This window comes from Phacochoerus africanus, chromosome 9 (assembly GCF_016906955.1).
Source record: "Phacochoerus africanus isolate WHEZ1 chromosome 9, ROS_Pafr_v1, whole genome shotgun sequence".
Lineage (NCBI taxonomy): Eukaryota > Metazoa > Chordata > Mammalia > Artiodactyla > Suidae > Phacochoerus > Phacochoerus africanus.
Window position 1 is genome coordinate 99,089,129 of NC_062552.1, and position 17,587 is coordinate 99,106,715.

General features: G+C 43.5%; 1 protein-coding gene across 2 annotated transcripts in view; it reads left to right on the top strand.

Annotated features, from left to right (window-relative positions):
• Positions 1 to 774: 774 nt before the first annotated feature.
• Positions 775 to 17,587, top strand: part of PSEN1 (presenilin 1) — an 85,494-nt gene continuing 68,681 nt past the window's right edge. Inside the window, exons 1-3 of one of the 2 annotated variants that reach the window (XM_047794708.1) lie at positions 775 to 913; positions 12,824 to 12,905; positions 12,999 to 13,139. In XM_047794708.1, the coding sequence (XP_047650664.1) occupies positions 13,098 to 13,139 (42 nt within the window). In that variant the 5' untranslated portion in view covers positions 775 to 913; positions 12,824 to 12,905; positions 12,999 to 13,097. The remainder of the gene's footprint in view (positions 914 to 12,823; positions 12,906 to 12,998; positions 13,140 to 17,587) is intronic. The other variant, XM_047794709.1, reaches the window with a different exon arrangement.

Consider the following 17,587-nt stretch of genomic DNA (forward strand, 5'->3'; position numbering starts at 1 on the left):
TTCAATTTTCTGATTACCTGTGAATTCGAACATTTCTCCTTTGTTCATAGTTGGTTTTACGTGATAGTATTCACTGTTCACTTTTAGCTTTCAGATGAGTATGTGTGTGATATGCTGCTTAAGGAGTTATTAATACTCTTTTTATAGTCATTTGAATGGATAGCTGGCAGATGTAATAATCAACCCTCTTTGAGCAATTCACTGTGTACCAGATACTCTGTTAGGGTTTGAGATTACAAAAATAAGACAATTTATGCCGTCTGAAAGCTTACCATCTGGGAAAACTGGTGCCTAAACTTGGAGCCCAAGATCCCAGACAATGTTTCTTTAAAATGCAGTTTCTCACACACCAAAACTTTGGATTTGTTAGGGAGGGGTGGAGGGCACAGGCGTTTACAATTTAAGTTAGCATCCTTTGATTGTGGTGCTGCTGATTCTCACTGAGAAACACCGTACAAATAGGTACTACAGAAAAAAGAAACATTAGATTTAAGATGCCATCACTTGTAGGCTTGGAGAAGCACGCACTGGGTCCACTGTACATAGAGATTTTGATCCTCAGCTCAAAGAGTCGTTTCAGAGTCCTGATAACCTCATACCGGCGAAGGCACTCTGTCAGAGGTCCCTCAGGTGGGGAGGCAAGCTGGAGCGCAGTCTTCTCAAATCTAGCTCACCACTGGAAGCCCCACCCCCTTCCTCTGGGCCCCGCCCCCGCCAGTGGTCCCTTCAGGCTCCACCCCTCGGCGGGCTGGCCCCCAACGACGCCAGAGCCGGAAGTGACGACACCAGCGAAGCCTTTTGGGCGGGGCTTGGGCTGGCTGCTCCAAAGGCTGGGATTTCACATCGGAAACAAAACAGCGGCTGCTGGGGAAGGGACCTGGGCTGCGAGAGGTGGCGGCTGCTACGAGAAAGAGTAAGTGCGCGCTGGGGAGGTGGGGAGAGGAACGCGCCCCTCATCGAGTGCCGATAGGGGCGGACGCGGGCAGGGCCCGGCCTTTTGTCGCCGCCCGGGCCGCTGAGCCGGTGTCCTCGAGGATGAGGAGCGGGGCGCGGCCGGGCAGGGACCCAGGAACCCTGTGTGGGGAACGAGAAGGGGCGGCCGGTTTCCGTGATCGGTTGAAGAGAGATTCTCCTTCTAACCCTTGGTCCGGAAGTGCTGGTTTCCCGAAGACCTCTCAGGGCGCAGGTGCCTTGGGCTGGGATTGACCGTCTTGCCTGGAGTGTAGCGGGAGAAAGAGGAAGCGCCTTGCGCTATATCTGGTTGAGCAACTGGTGAAACTCCGCGCCTCATGCCCTGAGTGTGTTCTCGTCCAGGAGCAGCGAGTGGCACTCAGGGCTAGGGCTAAGTTCCCTCTGTCTCAGTTCGGGGCGGAAAACAGGCTCGGATGCTTTTGCCTTGGTCGAGACTGTCAGGAGGCATGTATGTCCAGTGCTTTTCATGGATTATAGATACTTGGCGTTGTCACACCGCTCAGATTCCTTTTAAATATTTGTTTCTCTTGTAGGAAAGTAACTTTATATTTTTAAAAGCATTGCTCACCCACTTTGGACAAGATGAATAAAGTGTTAAAGGTTTATTATGGGAGATAAGGATAGTATGCGAATGACTGTATTGGCAGAGCACATTGTAAAAGTCATAATATTCTCTGAAGTTTGAGGCACGTAAAGATTACATTTAGTTAAGGGCATCTTGTTATTTGAGTTATTTTTTCAGTGGAAAGGTTTTCACCCTCGGAGTTGAAGTGAGGAGGGCATTATATCAGAGTGTACTACGCACAGGGGCCCTCTGGATCCTAAGGGTCCAGTGACCTAGTCGGCACATTAAATAGCTGTTATGAAGGAGGATTAAACGGGAAAGTATATTGGAGCCTGTTGCATTTGGCTGATTTCAGTCACCTGCAAAAGCCAATTTCAGTTCTGCTTAACTCACCTGGCAGTTCAGCCAATTTAAGCCCCCTCCCACCTCCATTTAATAGCAAGCCCTTAACACTGAAAAAGAAGCCTATTTATTGAGTGCATGGATTCCTTCACCTTTACCCTTCCCCAAAATAGTATTTTTCCATTCCTCTACTTCTGGTGCTTGAGTAGGTATGTACCATTATTTTGGGTACACTTTCCCTTGAATGGATGTGATCTCTTGCTGAATTTCAAGTTAATGGCTGCCCTAGGCCTTGACTGCTGCATGAATTTCCATTTGGGAAGAACTGGAGGATTGGAATTGGTCTCTGAAAATCACTCTAGCAGGAAAGATATAATATTTGTCTGTCACCAAGGTCCGTGAGGTCTGCTTCCTTTCAGATCCAGTTCCCTCTCCCACCACTGTTAAAAAGATTGTAGGGAGAGACTTTCAGAGTCCACTCTCTTTCTTGTGGTAGATGCCAGGCAGATTTGGAAGGTATTTTGGGCTTTGCTTAAAGTAGTTTTGTGATAAGAACTTTGCTTTAGGCATGCTAATCTGATAGCAGGGGCTACAATGGTTAAGAGATTTGAGATGACTTTTCCATAATCCAGATGAGATATAGTGACAGTTTGAACTTTGGTGGTAGCAGAGGCTTGGAAAGGAGGAAAAGTATGAAGAAGACATGGGGAGAATTTGAAGAGGAATTTGGAGAATGAGGCAGACGATCACAGGAATAAGTTAGGAGCAAAGAACTAGTCCAGAGAGGAAGATGAGGAAGTGGCTTGGAAGTATCACTTTTGAAGTGTCAGCAGTTGAAAATATCCTGTGGACAGGCCTAGAGCTGTAAACATGAATCGCTTAAATAGACTTATTGGTCGATGTTGGAGTAGTAGAGAAGATGCCTAAGGAAAGGAGAGGGACAAGGAGATCCAGGCAGATCCTTAGGAACACTTACAATGAGGGAGCGGAAGAGGATGAGGAATCAGCTGAGAAGATTGAGTGATGGAAGGAGAACCTCCGTAGTGCAGTGGCACAAAAACCCAGGGAGGGAAGCTTCAGGAAGGAAAAGGTTGTCAGGGATTTTCAGTATTAAGCCTGTTCCTGTTTTCTGTTCAGGAGAAAGAACTGAATTGAAGCTCTAGAACAGTACTATCCAGTAGAAACATAATGTGAGCTGCAAAGGCTAATTTTAAATTTTCTAATGACCAAAATTTTTTAAGGTAGAAATAGGTAAAATTAATTTCAATAATGTATTTTATATCCCCCAGGACATCTAAAATACATTTATTTCAGAGTTCCCTTGTGGTACAACAGATTAAGGATCTAGTGTTGTCACTGCAGCAGTTCGACCCCTGGCCTGGGAACTTCCACAGGTCATAGGCATGGCCAAAAAAATTAAAATAAAACAAAATATTTTTATTTCAACGTGTAATTAATAAAAAAAAAAAATAGGGAGTTTCTGTTGTGGCTCAGCAGGTTAAGAACCCGACCAAATGTCCGTTGGAATGTGGGTTTGATCCCTGGCCTAGCTGAGTGGGTTGAGGATCCAGCATTGTGACAAGCTGCAGTGTAGGTCGCAGATGCAGCTTGGATCTGGCGTTGCTGTGACTGTGGCGTAGGCCGGTGGCTACAGCTCCCATTTGACTCCTAGCCTGAGAACATCCATAAGCTGTAGGTGAGCCCTAAAAAAAAGAAAAAAGATTGTCTGTCTTCCCCTCTAGATTGTAAATTCTGTATGTAAAGAGAAGCATCATCTGATTCAGTAGCATCCTTGGTGTTTGGTTATGTAGAAGAAACCCAATAAGTATTGATTAAAGGGTATTAATGTTTGGTTTTCACAGTGCCTTATATGAGAAGATGCAAGAATTGCTGAGTATAAACAATGATTTACAGATTAATTAGGTGTGACTAATCATTTTTTTCATTAAAGACTGGTTCTATTCTACCCATTTCCACAACAAATTTGATACAGTGATGTGGGGGTAATTATATCTTCCATGTAGAGTTTTTGAAATTAAATTTGGGGGGAAAGATTCTTTATAATTATATAAGTAATAATCAGGACCATGGTCCCATATCCATAATTCTCAAATCCAAAAGCTCCTGAAAAAACCTAAGGGCTTTTCATATTAATTTGACACCAAAATCCAACCTGAACTTATTTATATAGTTTAAGACTACTTGGAGTTCCCATTGTGGCTCAGCAGTAACCAACCTGACTAGTGACCATGACGATGTGGTTCAATCCCTGGCCTTGCTCACTGTGTTAAATAGCCGGCGTTGCCCTGAACTGTGGTGTAGGTCGCAGACTCAGCCTGGATCCTGCGTTGCTGTGCCTGTGGTGTAGGCTGGCAGCTGCAATTCGACCCCTAGCCTGGGAGCGTCCTGTGGCCCTATTTAAAAAAAAAAAAAAAAAAGACTACTTATATATTTCACTATATATCTCTTAATGCATTTTATTTTGTGGTTCTACCCAGGACCCTGTTGGAGCGTTATAAAATGTGGTATTTGCAGAATTCCCTGGTGGCCTAGCATTAAGGATTGGTTAAGGATTTGGCTTGTCACTGCTGTGACTCATGTTTGAGCCCTGGCCTGGGTCCTTGCATATGACACAGGCATGGCCAACAAATTAAAAAACAAAACGTGGTATTTGTGTCATGTTACCTTTATGAAATCCCCAAAAATATATAAATTCTAAGCATATTTGGTTCTAAGGGTTTTAGATAAAGGATTCTGGAATTGTAAGTCTTTGTTCATTTTTTAAATTGCATCTTCTGAGCCCACATAACCATGCTTATTTAAAAACAACTATGATAACTACATCATAGACCTTCCCCACACTCAGTGCTTTAGAGCATTAACTCTCCCTCTGCTTAGAGCTGTAGGTCTGTGGATCAGCGAGGGCAGTTCTGCTTTGTCTTGTTCTCTGGCCCAGGCTGGAGGGACAGTGGCTACCCAGAGTAAGTTCTTCTTGAGGCAGCAGCAGAAGCACAAGAAGGCAAGACCACCTGCACAAGCACAGTTAACTGTCCGTTTGTACCATGTCTGCTAAGATCCCTTCCACCAAAGCAAGTCTATAAGATTGTGCCCAAAGACATGGTGTGGGTAGTAGACAGCACCCACTGTGAGGCCCAAATAAGTCATAGGGCCAAGCTCACCATCACTGGAGAGAAGTATATTCTCTCCCTGGGGATGCTAGGGGAGGGAGTGACTATTTGCTGAATAATAATCTCATCTACCACAGATGGTTCACAGAAGTAGAGTGGGAAGGAAGGAGGAAAAAAAATCACCAAATAGGATGTATCACTCTCCTTGCTCTTTTTAGGGCCTACCACTTTCACAAAGCCTCTTTTAGGGCTAGGGAAATTATTTGCTCCTAGTCCCTTAAAATTCTGAGGGTCTTTCTGGGATGTATTCCTGAAATTTTTAATTAATTTCAAATTTTTAGATTAATTTTAATTACAGAATACAGTTTGGAGATAGCTACATTTATTGTTTTCAAAAGATATGAACTTTTGAAAACTTAGAGGAATTCCTGTAATGGCTCAGCGGGCTGGGGACCTGATGTTGTCTCTGTGAGGATGGGCATTCAATATCTGGCCTGGCTCAGTGGGTTAAGGATCCGGTGTTGCCACAAGCTGTGGCATAAGTTGAAGATGTGGCTCAGATCCAGTGTGACCGTGGCTGTGGTGTAGGCCAGCAGCTGTAGCCCTGATTCAGGCCCCAGCCCAGGAACTTCTATATGCCACAGGTGCGGCCCTAAAAAGAAAAAAACAAAAGACAAAAACAAAACTTAGAGGCTCTCCTAGCACATCATTACGATCAGAATTTGGACTGCCTGTCCTGGAAGAAGCTGTCAAAGTAATACCGGGGTTGATTAAATATTTTCGTGGAAAAACAATACATCAGAAGTTCATTTGGCACTTGAAAACTTTCTGGCATTAAAAAAGTTCTTTGGGGGAGTTCCCGTCGTGGCACAGTGGTTAACAAATCCGTCTAGGAACCATGAGGTTGTGGCTCCCCTTGCTCAGTGGTTTAAGGATCTGGCGTAGCCATGAGCTGTGGTGTAGGTTGCAGACGGGGCTCGGATCCCGCGTTGCTGTGGCTCTGGCGTAGGCCGGTGGCTACGGCTCCGATTCGACCCCTAGCCTGGGAACCTCCATATGCTGAGGGATTGGCCCAAAGAAATAGCAAAAAGACCAAAAAAAAAAAAAAAAAAGTTCTTTGGGGAATTCCTGCTCTGGCACAGGGGTTAAGAATCTGACGGCAGTGGCTTGGGTCACTGTGGAGGTGTCGGTTCAATCCCAGGCCCTGCACAGTGTGGGTTAAGGCTAAGGCATTGCCTCAGCTGTGTCGTAGGTCACAGCAGTGGCTCGTATTCAGTCCCTGGGCCGAGAACTTCCATATGTCATGGGTGAGGCCATTTAAAAAAAAAAAAAAAAAAAGTGCTTTGGGTGGTTTTCTAAGCCAAAGAGAGACTAGAATCATGAAAATAAGCCACAAGCCCTTTGTGTTGGGGAGGATCATGACAAAAAAACCTCATGAAGGTGTTTGTTTCTATGGAGTACAAACTGTTTATGTTAATCACTGTGAGTGAAGATGGAGAATGGTATCAATAATTAACTAAGCACACTATAAGAGTTTGAGGTTTACTTGGAGCTCCCATTGTAGCTCAGTGGTTAACGAATCTGACTAGGAACTATGAGGTTTCGGGTTCGATCCCTGGCCTTGCTTAGTGGGTTAAGGATCCGGTGTTGCCGTGAGCTGTGGTGTCTTTCGCAGGCGTGGCTTGGATCCTGCGTTGCTGTGGCTCTGGCGTAGGCTGGCAACTGCGGCTCCGATTCGACCCCTAGCCTGGGAACCTCCATATGCTGCAGAAGCGGCCCTAGAAAAGGCAAAAAGACCAAAAAAAAAAAAAGAGTTTGAGGTTTACTTGTTACTTTGGGATGTAGTGAAAGACAGAAATGTACTTTTAAAAAGATTTTATTGTAGTATGGTTACAATTATATGTTAGTTTCAGAAATGTACTTTTATGTTGGTGTTTCCTTATATAGGATTTTTAATTAGTTTCTTTTGGAGATTCTATAACATTGCTTCTGTCATACTTTTTGAAATGCTGATGGATAAAACGTTTTCCGGTTAGAGAGACTTTTCTGTTCAGCACATCTAAACTGGATGATTTGTATTCTCTTGGGGCTCTTTTAAGCCTTTGTGTATATAATAGAAAGAAATTGTAGTTGCCCATTAGAGAAGGATTTCTTTTTCCTTTTATCTGATTGAGCAAGTGTCTTTTGAGAAAAAGGAAGTGGATAGCAGTGAATTCCAGTGTTGTGTTTTATTAGTCTCAGAAAATCTGGAGCAAGTGGCCAGAGAGAGAAAACACCAAAAGCTACTTACACCCCTACTCCCACTCCCTCTGCAATCCAGGCCACATGAAGGAGCCTCACTTCCCACCAGCTATCTTTTCTTATTCTCAGGGCAGTGCTAAGAATGTGAGGTCTACTCCTGTCTTTTGCCACGATGCTGGGGTCGTTGGCCTGCTCCATGCAGGCATCAATTGTTTTCAACTGTTGCTGGACCAGAATCAAATCTGGCTTTGCCTGCCCCTTTCTTTGTACCAACAATGTTTGTTTGTTCACTAGGCCTGACTGAAGACCTAGCTAGCTAGCCCCACTGCCCGCCCCTGCTTCCTACTGAGCTCCCTGTAAAGAGCAGCTCTTTCAAGGAGGATTACCCTGCAGTAGTGTGGTCTTCAACGCATCAGTGGAGGCATGAGCTTTCTCCGGGTGAACTGGCAAAGACCTCTGCTGGGTGTTAGAAGATCTGTGTTCTGCAGCTGATGTTACTTGCCATATTATTCTGCACTGGCAATTTTTTTTTCACCTTTCCTGGGCCTTAGTGTTTCACATGTAAATACAGGTATGTCTTGAAAAACAGTAGGTCCTGTCCCTCAATATCTGAGGGTGGAGGCAGAGGGTTAGAGGAGAAAGTGGTTCCAGGACTCCCACCATCCCCCCCCCAAGGATACCAAAATTCTCAGATGCTCAGGTCCTTTATATGAAATGGCATAGTATTTGCATATGATCTACACGCTTTCTCCTATATACTTTAAATCGTCTCTACGTTACTTATAATACCTAATGCAATGAAGTGATATAAATACAGTGTAAATGCTATTGGGATTATTTGCTGGCACAAGCAAATGTAAGTTTTACTTTTTGGAACTTTCTGGATTTTTTTTTCAAATATTTTTGATTTGTGGTTGCTGGAATCTGTGTCAAGTGTGTTATTGGGATATGTTAAAATGACAACTGTATTATTGATGATTCTTACAAGATTTGTCTAAGTAAGTTCCAGTATGATAACCAGTTTTGTGTGGTTTTTTATAATAGCTGAACGTATCTTACAAGCATAAGGCTAATAATAGAAACTACTCAAATTAAAACAACCAGATTCTCATTATAGCTTACCTTAAAAAAAAATACTGGGACTGTATGTCAGTGCTTTTGGCACTTCAGTTTTTAATTTCTAGTTAGACTAGTTATTGAAGTTTAAGATCTCATTTACTACTGATACATTTTTTTAAAAAGATCTCATTTACATCACACAGTAGTTTGATTAGTAATAAAATCAGCTCAGTGTATCTTTTTTTGGGGGGAGGTTGTTTGTTTTTGTTTTCCTCTGCAGCATGTGGAGGTTCCCAGGCTAGGGGTCGAATTGGAGCTGTAGCTACCCGTCTACACCACAGCCACAGCAACGCCAGATCTGAGCTGTGTCTGTGACCTACACCAGAGCTCATGGCAACGCCAGATCCTCAACTCACTGAGCAAGACCAGGGATTGAACCCGCAACCTCACGATTCCTATTGGATTAATTTCTGCTGCACCACGATGGGAACTCCCAGCTCAGTGTATCTTAATGCTCACTGTTGTAAGCTCTTAAAGGGCAGAGATGAAGTTTTGCATAGAGGCAACATAGTGTAATCCATAAACCTTTGCTTTGCTTCTTTGCTTTCTGGATGTGACCTGGAGCAAGTTAGTGAGCTTCTGTGTGCCACATTGTTTTCATCTGTAAAATGGGTAAAATGAATGTAATTAATTAAATCCTCTCTTTGAGTTTTGATGTAAGTAGACAGCCAGTAAACTCCTATTTAGTGAGTGGATGACACTTTTCTTCTGCTTCTATCTTACCTGTAAATGAACTACATTTTACTTACTTTGTATTCATTTTGCATGCATTGCCTTTTCCTTTTTTTTCTTTTTTGGCTGTGCTGCACCATATGAAATTCCTGGGCCAGGCCACAGTTGTGACCTGCGTCAAAGCTGCAACAACACAGGATCCTTTAACCCACTGTGCCAGAACTGGGATTGAACCTGCATCCTGGCGCTGCAGAAATGCCACGGATCCCATTGTGCCGTGGTGGAAACTCCTGTGTTGCCCTTTCTTCCCTTATGCTTGTTTCATTTGGCCAACACTGTCTTGTTTACTTGTTTTCTTTCTGAGGGATGGTAAGAGAGTGTCAGTGACAAATTTCTAAGGGTTTTTCTATAATAGTGAGACTTTTTCTGTTTGCCATCCTGTGGCATTTCTGGGTTAACTGAGATAGTAGGTGTTGTACTAAAAGTTGTGTAGAAAAGAAGGGAATAATATGTACTCTGCTGCTGATCATTAATGCTACAGCAATGTTAAATTTTCAATTAGATAGTCAACTTTTAAAAATCTAGAAGCAGAAGTAAGAACATTTACTTTCAGTAGTTTGAAAATATAACTGTTCTGTTGGAATCCACTTCCCTTTTGGGTAGGCTAGCATACATATTGCCAAACCCTAAATATAGGTTTGCTGCTACAAAAGTCTATTTGACTTTTTTTTTTTTCTTTTTAGGGCCGCACCTGTGGCATATGGAGGTTCCCAGGCTAGGGTTCGAATCGGAGCTACAGCTGCCGGCCTACACCACAGCCACAGCAACACAGGATCTGAGCCTCATCCGCAACCTAAACCACAGCTCATGGCAACCCTGGATCCTTAATCCACTGAGCAGGGCCAGGGATTAAACTCGCATCCTCAAGGATGCTAGTCGGGTTGGTTACCACTGAGCCACAATGGGAACTCCTATTTGACTTTTTAAATTAAAGTACATAGGAATGTACACAGCTCAGTGAATTTTCACAGACTGAAATCTTTGTAACTAGCACCCAGATCAAGAAACAAAACATTATCAAGCCCCCAAAAGCATCTTATGTACCCCTTTTTAATAAATAAAAATTACATAGAAGTAACTGTCATCTCTATTTGTATTTTTAGTTCATTTAATTTAATTAATTAATTAATTTATTTTTGTCTTTTGTCTTTTTAGGGGCCCCACCTGCGGCATATGGAAGTTCCCAGGCTAGGGGCCCAATCCGAGCTATGGCTGCTGGCCTACACCCCAGCCACAGCAACACCAGATCTGAGCCGCCTCTTCGACCTACACCACAGTTCACGGCAACGTCAGACCCTTAACCTACTGAGTGAGGCCAGGGATCAAACCCGAAACCTCATCGTTCCCAGTTAGATTTGTTTCTGCTGCGCCACGACGGGAACTCCTCATTTTATTTTAAAGCAAATTTACGTTATTATATTTAAAATGGAATAATTATCACTTATTTAGTTAATATTAATTTGCAATCCTCTGATCTCGTGCCAGCTAACTATGGGCTGAAGTTGGAGGGAGGAGAAAGTTAGGCATGATGTTTAAAAGCTTGGAGAATAGAAAGGAAACCATACTTTGATTAAGAGTTGGTCACAGGAGGAGTTCGCATTGTAGTACAGTGGAAACGAATCCAACTAGGAACCATGAGGTTGAGGGTTCGATCCCTGACCTTGCTCAGTGAGTTGAGGATCCGACGTTGCCATGAGCTGTGGTGTTAGGTCACAGATGAGACTCGGATCTGGCCGGATCTGGTGTTGCTGTGGCTGTGGTGTAGGCCGGCAGCCATAGCTCAGATTGGACCTGTAGCCTGGGAACTGCCATATGCTGCGGGTGCAGCCCTAAAAGTACAAAAAAGAGAGAGACTTTGTCATGGGAGTGTCCCCTTGTGGTGCATTGGAAATGATTCTGACTAGTATCCATGAAGATGCAGGTACGATCCCTGGCCTCGCTCAGTGGGTTAAGGATCCGGCATTGTCCTGAGCTGTGGTGTAGGTTGCAAACTCGACTTGGATCTGGTCTTGCTGTGGCTCTGGTGTAGGCTGGCAGTTGTAGCTCTGATATACCTCTAGCCTGGGAACCTCCATATGCCTCAGGTGTGTCCCTAAAAAGCAAAAAAAAAAAAAAAAGAGTTTGTCATGATTTGAATGATCCAAAATAGGATATTAGGGTTAATTTGAAGTTAATACCTTTACTAAAGGAGAGTTGCTTTATATGTTTTTAATGAAAATCTTTAGAATAAGAAGAATATTTAGAGGGTAGAAGATCCTGAAGTTGAAAATGAATAAGATGATGAAATGCTTTCACATAGATATGTACATGGTAATGTTTTATGTTTTAGATACTATAAATGAATTAGGATACTGCTTAGGTGTGGAAACAGATTTTTTCCTTCCATATCTCTAAAGACTTTCAATAGAAAAGTCATAGGAATTGGCTGGTGGAAATTCAGGTGGACACGCAAATGGGAGTGTGGCCCCCCCATCTGTGAACTCTGGGGGGCAGAGTGATGGTGTAAACAAGGCAGTGCCAGAATTCGGAGAAGAGGCTGGGAGTCAGGACTCTGTGATTTTTGTCCTGGTCTGCCCAGTTATGGGCTTTTTAAACAAGTCACTGAACTTGGGTCCCCTTCTGTTTTCGTAAAATAGGTATGTTACTGGTTTATCCTGCCTTCTTGGGGCATTGTGGTAAGGAGAAAATGATATGATAAAAAGAAATTTTGCAAAATTAAAAGCACTAAACAAGTAATTTTATGACAATATAAATTAAGTTGGATTGGTCAGCACCGAAAAAGGAATTTTTTTTTTTTTTTTTTTTTTTTGCTTTTTAGGGCCATACCTCCGGCATATGGGGCTTCCCAGGCTAGGGGTCAAATTGGAGCTGCAGCCACCGGCCTACACCACAGCCACAGCAACTCGGAATCCAAGCCTTGTCTGCGATCTACACCACAGCTCACGGCAACACCAGATCCTTAACCCACTGAGCAAGGCCAGGGATGGAACCTTCGTCCTCATGGATGCTAGTCAGATTTGTTAACTACTGAGCCACAACAAGAACTCCTGAAAAGGAATGTTGTGAGCATTCTGAAGGTCATTTTAGCTTCCTTTGCTCTACATCTGAAATCATTAGATATCATTGTGATTGAAAATATTTGGGGCATTCCCGTTGTGGCTCAGCGGAAATGAATCTGACTAGTGTCCATGAGGACACAGGTTTGATTCCTGGCCTCCCTCAGTGGGTTAAGGATCCGGCGTTGCTGTGAGTTGTAGTGTATGTTGAAGACATGGCTCAAATCCTGCATTGCTGTGGCTGTGGTGTGGGCTAGCAGCTGCAGCTCTGATTTGACCCCTAACCTGGGAACCTCAGTATGCCTTGGGTGTGGCCCTAAAACGACCAAAAACAAAAAAAAAAAAGGTTTTTTCAAGTAGGTCTACTCATTATCAAGAGGTGTTTTGAGCTGACAGAAGCTTGTCAGTTGAAAGTCTTGGCAATTAAATACATTTCTGTAGCGTTGAGAACTATGTCTAGATACTTAACATCGCAACACAACAATGGGAAGAAAAAGTATGTATACATGTATGTGTAACTTTGTCCCCATGCTGTACAGCGGAAAAAAAAAAAGAAAAAAAGAAATACATTTCTGATTTATAAATTAGGCTTAAAAGTATCTAATAGATATGAATGGATTTAATATGATTTGACCAGCTTTGGGTAACCTGCTAAAATCCTATTTCAGACCTAATCCGGGAGCCTGCAAGTAAGAGCAACCTGTGAAGTTCTTAAAAAGCTTGGCCTGGAGGAGAACACATGAAAGAAAGGTTTGCTTTTCTCAAAGTAATTTAAGAAAATGTTTCAAAATTAAAGTATAATCGTAATGCACTAAAGACTGGGTTTTTTTTTCCCCTTTTCAGAACCCCAAGAGGCTCTGATTTCTGTGAAAAAGTATTTCTATACGGTTGTTCCAATGAACAGAGTTACCTGCACCCTTGTCCTACTTCCAGAATGCCCAGATGTCCGAGGACAACCACCTGAGCAATACTGTACGTAGCCAGGTACTGTAAACTGCCCTTTCAGACTGTGGATTCAGTGACCACCTCCCTCACCTTCAGGAGAGGCTCAGGGGGTTGAGCAGGCTCTCTCTCTCCTTTACCACATTTACATACTTGCTGAACTGTAAGAAAGGAAAAGTATTGCACCATTTGGTGCAGGGGACACAAGGCTGTGAGTCTTGGGTGTTGATACAGTTCCTCCCTGGCTCAGACCTCTCCTCCCCCGTTGACGGCTTTCTGCAGCTTCCTAAGCTATTTACGATTCCTGCCTCTGTTGCTCTCACTCTTCTGTGGGCTGAGTACCTTTTGCTTACTCTTAGTTTTTCAGTGCCTAGTCTGGTTCTTGACAGTGCTCAGTAAGTGCTCACTGGCAGAATGACGAATGCAGTGCTGAGTGTAGAAGTCCTAAGAGAGGCCAAAGGAGAACATCAGGAAAGGGGCGTAATCCATGGCATGGGCCACAGAGACTCTCACTGGCTGCGCACACATACCCAAGCTGTCTGCCACTCTGCTAGCTAATCATTACCGGTTGAAGACAGAGTCCACAGATGGCCCATGACATGGCTGGGGAATAGGTAGGATTTTTAGAGGTGGAGCCAGAATGGGGAAGAACACAAGCAACTATAAGCTATGTAGGCTTATGTGGGGGTGGGCTAGGCTTTCCTCTATTAGAACCAGAGAATAGACCCAATGGTGAAAGGAAACAGGTTCAGGATCAGTAAAAAGAATTTTCTCACAGTTACTGTACATCTGAAAGAGCGTGGTGGACTGCCTGTGTGCTAGTGTGTGCCTGTCACTAAAGCAGTACAGAGGCTGGAAGAGCAATGCACTAGAGTCCTGAGTGGTCTGGAAGTTCCTTTTACACTCTAAAGATTTAGAATTCCAATTCAGGGTCAAAATCTGAGGAGGAAGGCATCACAAAGTAGACTTTGATGGATGCGTAGGTTAGAGTAGAGCAAACTGGGAAAGTCATTACTGATAGAGGAAATAACACCAGTGGAGGGAGAATTTTCCTACAATGTAAATTGACAGGGAGCGTGTGTCTGAGAGGCAGATCCACACTGTATTGCTAGAACATTTTCAAACAAGTGCAGTCAAGCTAAAATGATCAAAGGAAGCCCTGAAAGAGAACCCTGAGGGTCTAGGGGTGGGGAAGTGGGGCTGTTGTACGTTGTGCCTTGGTGTGTGGTTAATTAGGGGTAGTACAGGAGTTTCTTGGTGGCTCAGTGGGTTAAGGATCCTGCATTATCACTGCTATGGCTCAGGGTCACTGCTGTGATGTGAGTTCGATCCCTCGTCCTGGAACTTCCACATGCCATAAAAAAATAAATAAGGGAAGGTATAAGAGGCTGGTTTTTCTGGCAGCGCATTTGCTCCTCTGCTGTGTTGGCAGCTTGACTTACTCCTTTCTGCCATTCCCTGGGAATGGCCTTCTGAAAAGTTAGGCTGGGCTGGATTATAAAATTCTTTGGATACAGGTTATAAAAGTTGGCACGCTGCAGACTTTGTACTCATTTTCAAACTGTTACTTCAGGGGAGGGAGAGGGAAAGTGGGAACGGCGGACTTGGGTCTCTGGGTGCCCCTTCCTTAAACCAGAGCAGCTGCTATTTTAATCTGTTTTGTGTATTGATCTTTTCGTGGATCCTTTGAACAAAAGATCCCACAATTAACAAAGTTTTGAAAAAAAACGCAATTACATGTCACTCATCTGCTATAAGCCCTCTGAAGACTTCTCGTCGCAGAATAAAGTCTAGTCTCTGAGGTTTTCACCTTCCCCTCCCTGCCCTCCTCCTGCCGCTTAGCCCTCCCCTCCCGCGCTGCTTCCTCACTACTGACTCTGGGACCCTGGGTGCTCCTCCCACTCTCTGGTGGCTCTCTTTGCTTCCCTTTGGGTCACCTCTTGAGTCACTTTATCAGTGAGGCCTGGCCTTCCTCAGGTCCCCCTCCCTTCCCTGCCCCTGGGCACTCCCTCTGCCCTTGCTCTGCTTTCCTTGTGCTGTAACACTTACCAGTATTTCTGGCATACGCTCTCCTTAATGTGATTTGTTTACCTGCCCCTCTCCAAGAACAGTGAGCTCTCCACCCTTAGTGTAAAATTGTTGTGGGTTTTTTTTTTTTTTTCAGTCTTTTTGTCTTTTCCAGGGCCGCTCCCAAGGCATATGGAGGTTCTCAGGCTAGGGGTCGAATTGGAGCTGTAGCCACCCACACCGCAGCCACAGCAACTCGGATCCGAGCCGAGTCTGTGACCTACACCACACCCATGGCAACGCTGGATCCTTAACCCACTGAGCGAGGCCTGGGATTAACCTGCAACCTCATGGTTCCTAGTCGGATTTATTGACACTGAGCCACAATGGGAACTCCCAGTGTGATATTGTTTATATCCCCACATACTCAAGTTTTGTGGCGCTTTCATGGTATTTTCCTCCACCCTTTTTTTCTTCTTTTTTTTAGGGCCCCCCACACTCAGGCATATGGAAGTTCCCAGGCTAGAGGTTGAATCAGAGCTGCAGCTGCCACCCCTACGCCACAGCGACAGCAAATCAGAATCCGAGCCACAGCTTGTGGCAGTGCCAGATCCTTAACCCTCTGACTAAGGCCAGGGAATTAACCTGCATCCTCCCAGATGCTATGTCGGGTTCTTAACCCTCTGAGCCACAATGGGAACTCCTTTTTTTTTTTTTTTTTTTTTAAATACGTTAGTGACTGATAAATTGGAAAAAAAGCATGCTCTAGAGGAGGTGCAGTTAACACAGGATTGTTAGTGGTAATTACATGTGTTCATGGTTTAATTTTAGCAAGTTTTAGACCTCAGGTTCTCAATGATAGCCTTTCACATCTCTTAGGGCACCACTGTCTAGAAAATCAGGCCTAATTAAGTTTTTTAATTTTGACTTTGCTATGGTTAATATGTCATATCAGTTTACCTTTTGTTTATTTCCTTAAAAATACTTTCTGCAACTTGCAAAGCTCTCATGTAGTATACATTTTCTTATTTTTTCAGTTGTCATGAGTTAAGTGCTATTCCCATTTTACAGTTTAAAATGCTTTCCCAGGGCACATAGAAAATTAAATGACAAACCTGGGACTTAAGATCCTTTCCAATTCCAAACTTGTTCCAGTGTTCTTTCTGTTCTTCCAATTGTCTCTTACCCCAGAAAAATGTGGTAATATTGAAAGGAGATATTGTATGAAAAAGTGCTGGGGAAGAAAAATATGAAGGCTGTGTATTCATTTTGCACCAGTGTACTCTACAAAACCCCAAAGAAAGAAGAAAAGAATCTCATCACTGTGGGTTTTTAGCTATAAAGAAGCCATTGTATAAGCAAATGCACTGGTTAGTTGTGAAAAATAGGGGTAGGTCCCTCCAAATTGAATTGGCCATAGAAGACTACTTGCAAGCAGCTCTTTTATTTCTGTTGTTAGATAACGGCGTTGTTAAATACCCGAAGACCAGCTCTGCAGGCATAAAAAAATCCCTATCAGGCTCACTTCTTCCTTATTACTCAGGACTAGTTTAGAGGAATCAAAAGGAAATGGAGACGTGTGGGAAGTCGGAATCTTTCCACACTCCTTGGGAGAGGAAAACCATCATGTTGCGTGTCCCTCAGCGTGTTGGATGCTGTGCTAGGTACTGTCACAAACGTTACAGAGCGGGTTTGCTTTTTGTTTTCTGGTTTTTTTTTTTGTCTTTTTAGGGTCATACCCGTGGCATATGGAAGTTCCCAGGCCGAATTGGAGCTATAGCTACCAGCCTACACCACAGCCACAGCAACTTGGAACTTAAGCTGCTTCTGCGAACTGCATCACAGCTCACTCACAGCAACGCCGGATCCTTAACTCACTGTTCGAGGCCAGGGATCAATCCCACGTCCTCGTGGATACTAGTCAGATTTGTTACCACTGAGCCACAATGGCAACTCCACATTATATAGTTTTAGGGCCTGGCATTTGGGGGACATTTACCATGAATGAGCAGATTTCCTGCTGTCTTCCTCTCCTTAGAATGCCTACTCTATGGAAGTGCTTATATGATTATGTCTCTAGAGTACACTAACATGCTGGTTTACGTCAGATATTACAAAAAGGAAAAATTCATTGACATATATTTTTGAAGAGGAGTGAACAGTTTGCCTACAGATTATTCAAAGGTCAGCGTGAAAAAGCGGATCCTCTGTTCCTTTCCTTTACTCAGCGTCTCCCACCAGGAGTTCCCATTGTGGCTCAGTGGTAATGAATCCGACTAGTGTCCATAAAATAGCTATGGATAGCTATGTATGAAGCTCATTTCTTAGTGACTAATTTTTTTCATCTATGAAATCAGATGTGCTAAATAAATTTTCTTCCAGAAGTTCTGTCGTGACCAGAAGTTAAGGTGGCCAACTGTCTTGCTGTGCCTGAGACTGAGAGGTTTCTGAAACACAAGAGAGACTTTTTAGTTTTAAAACTA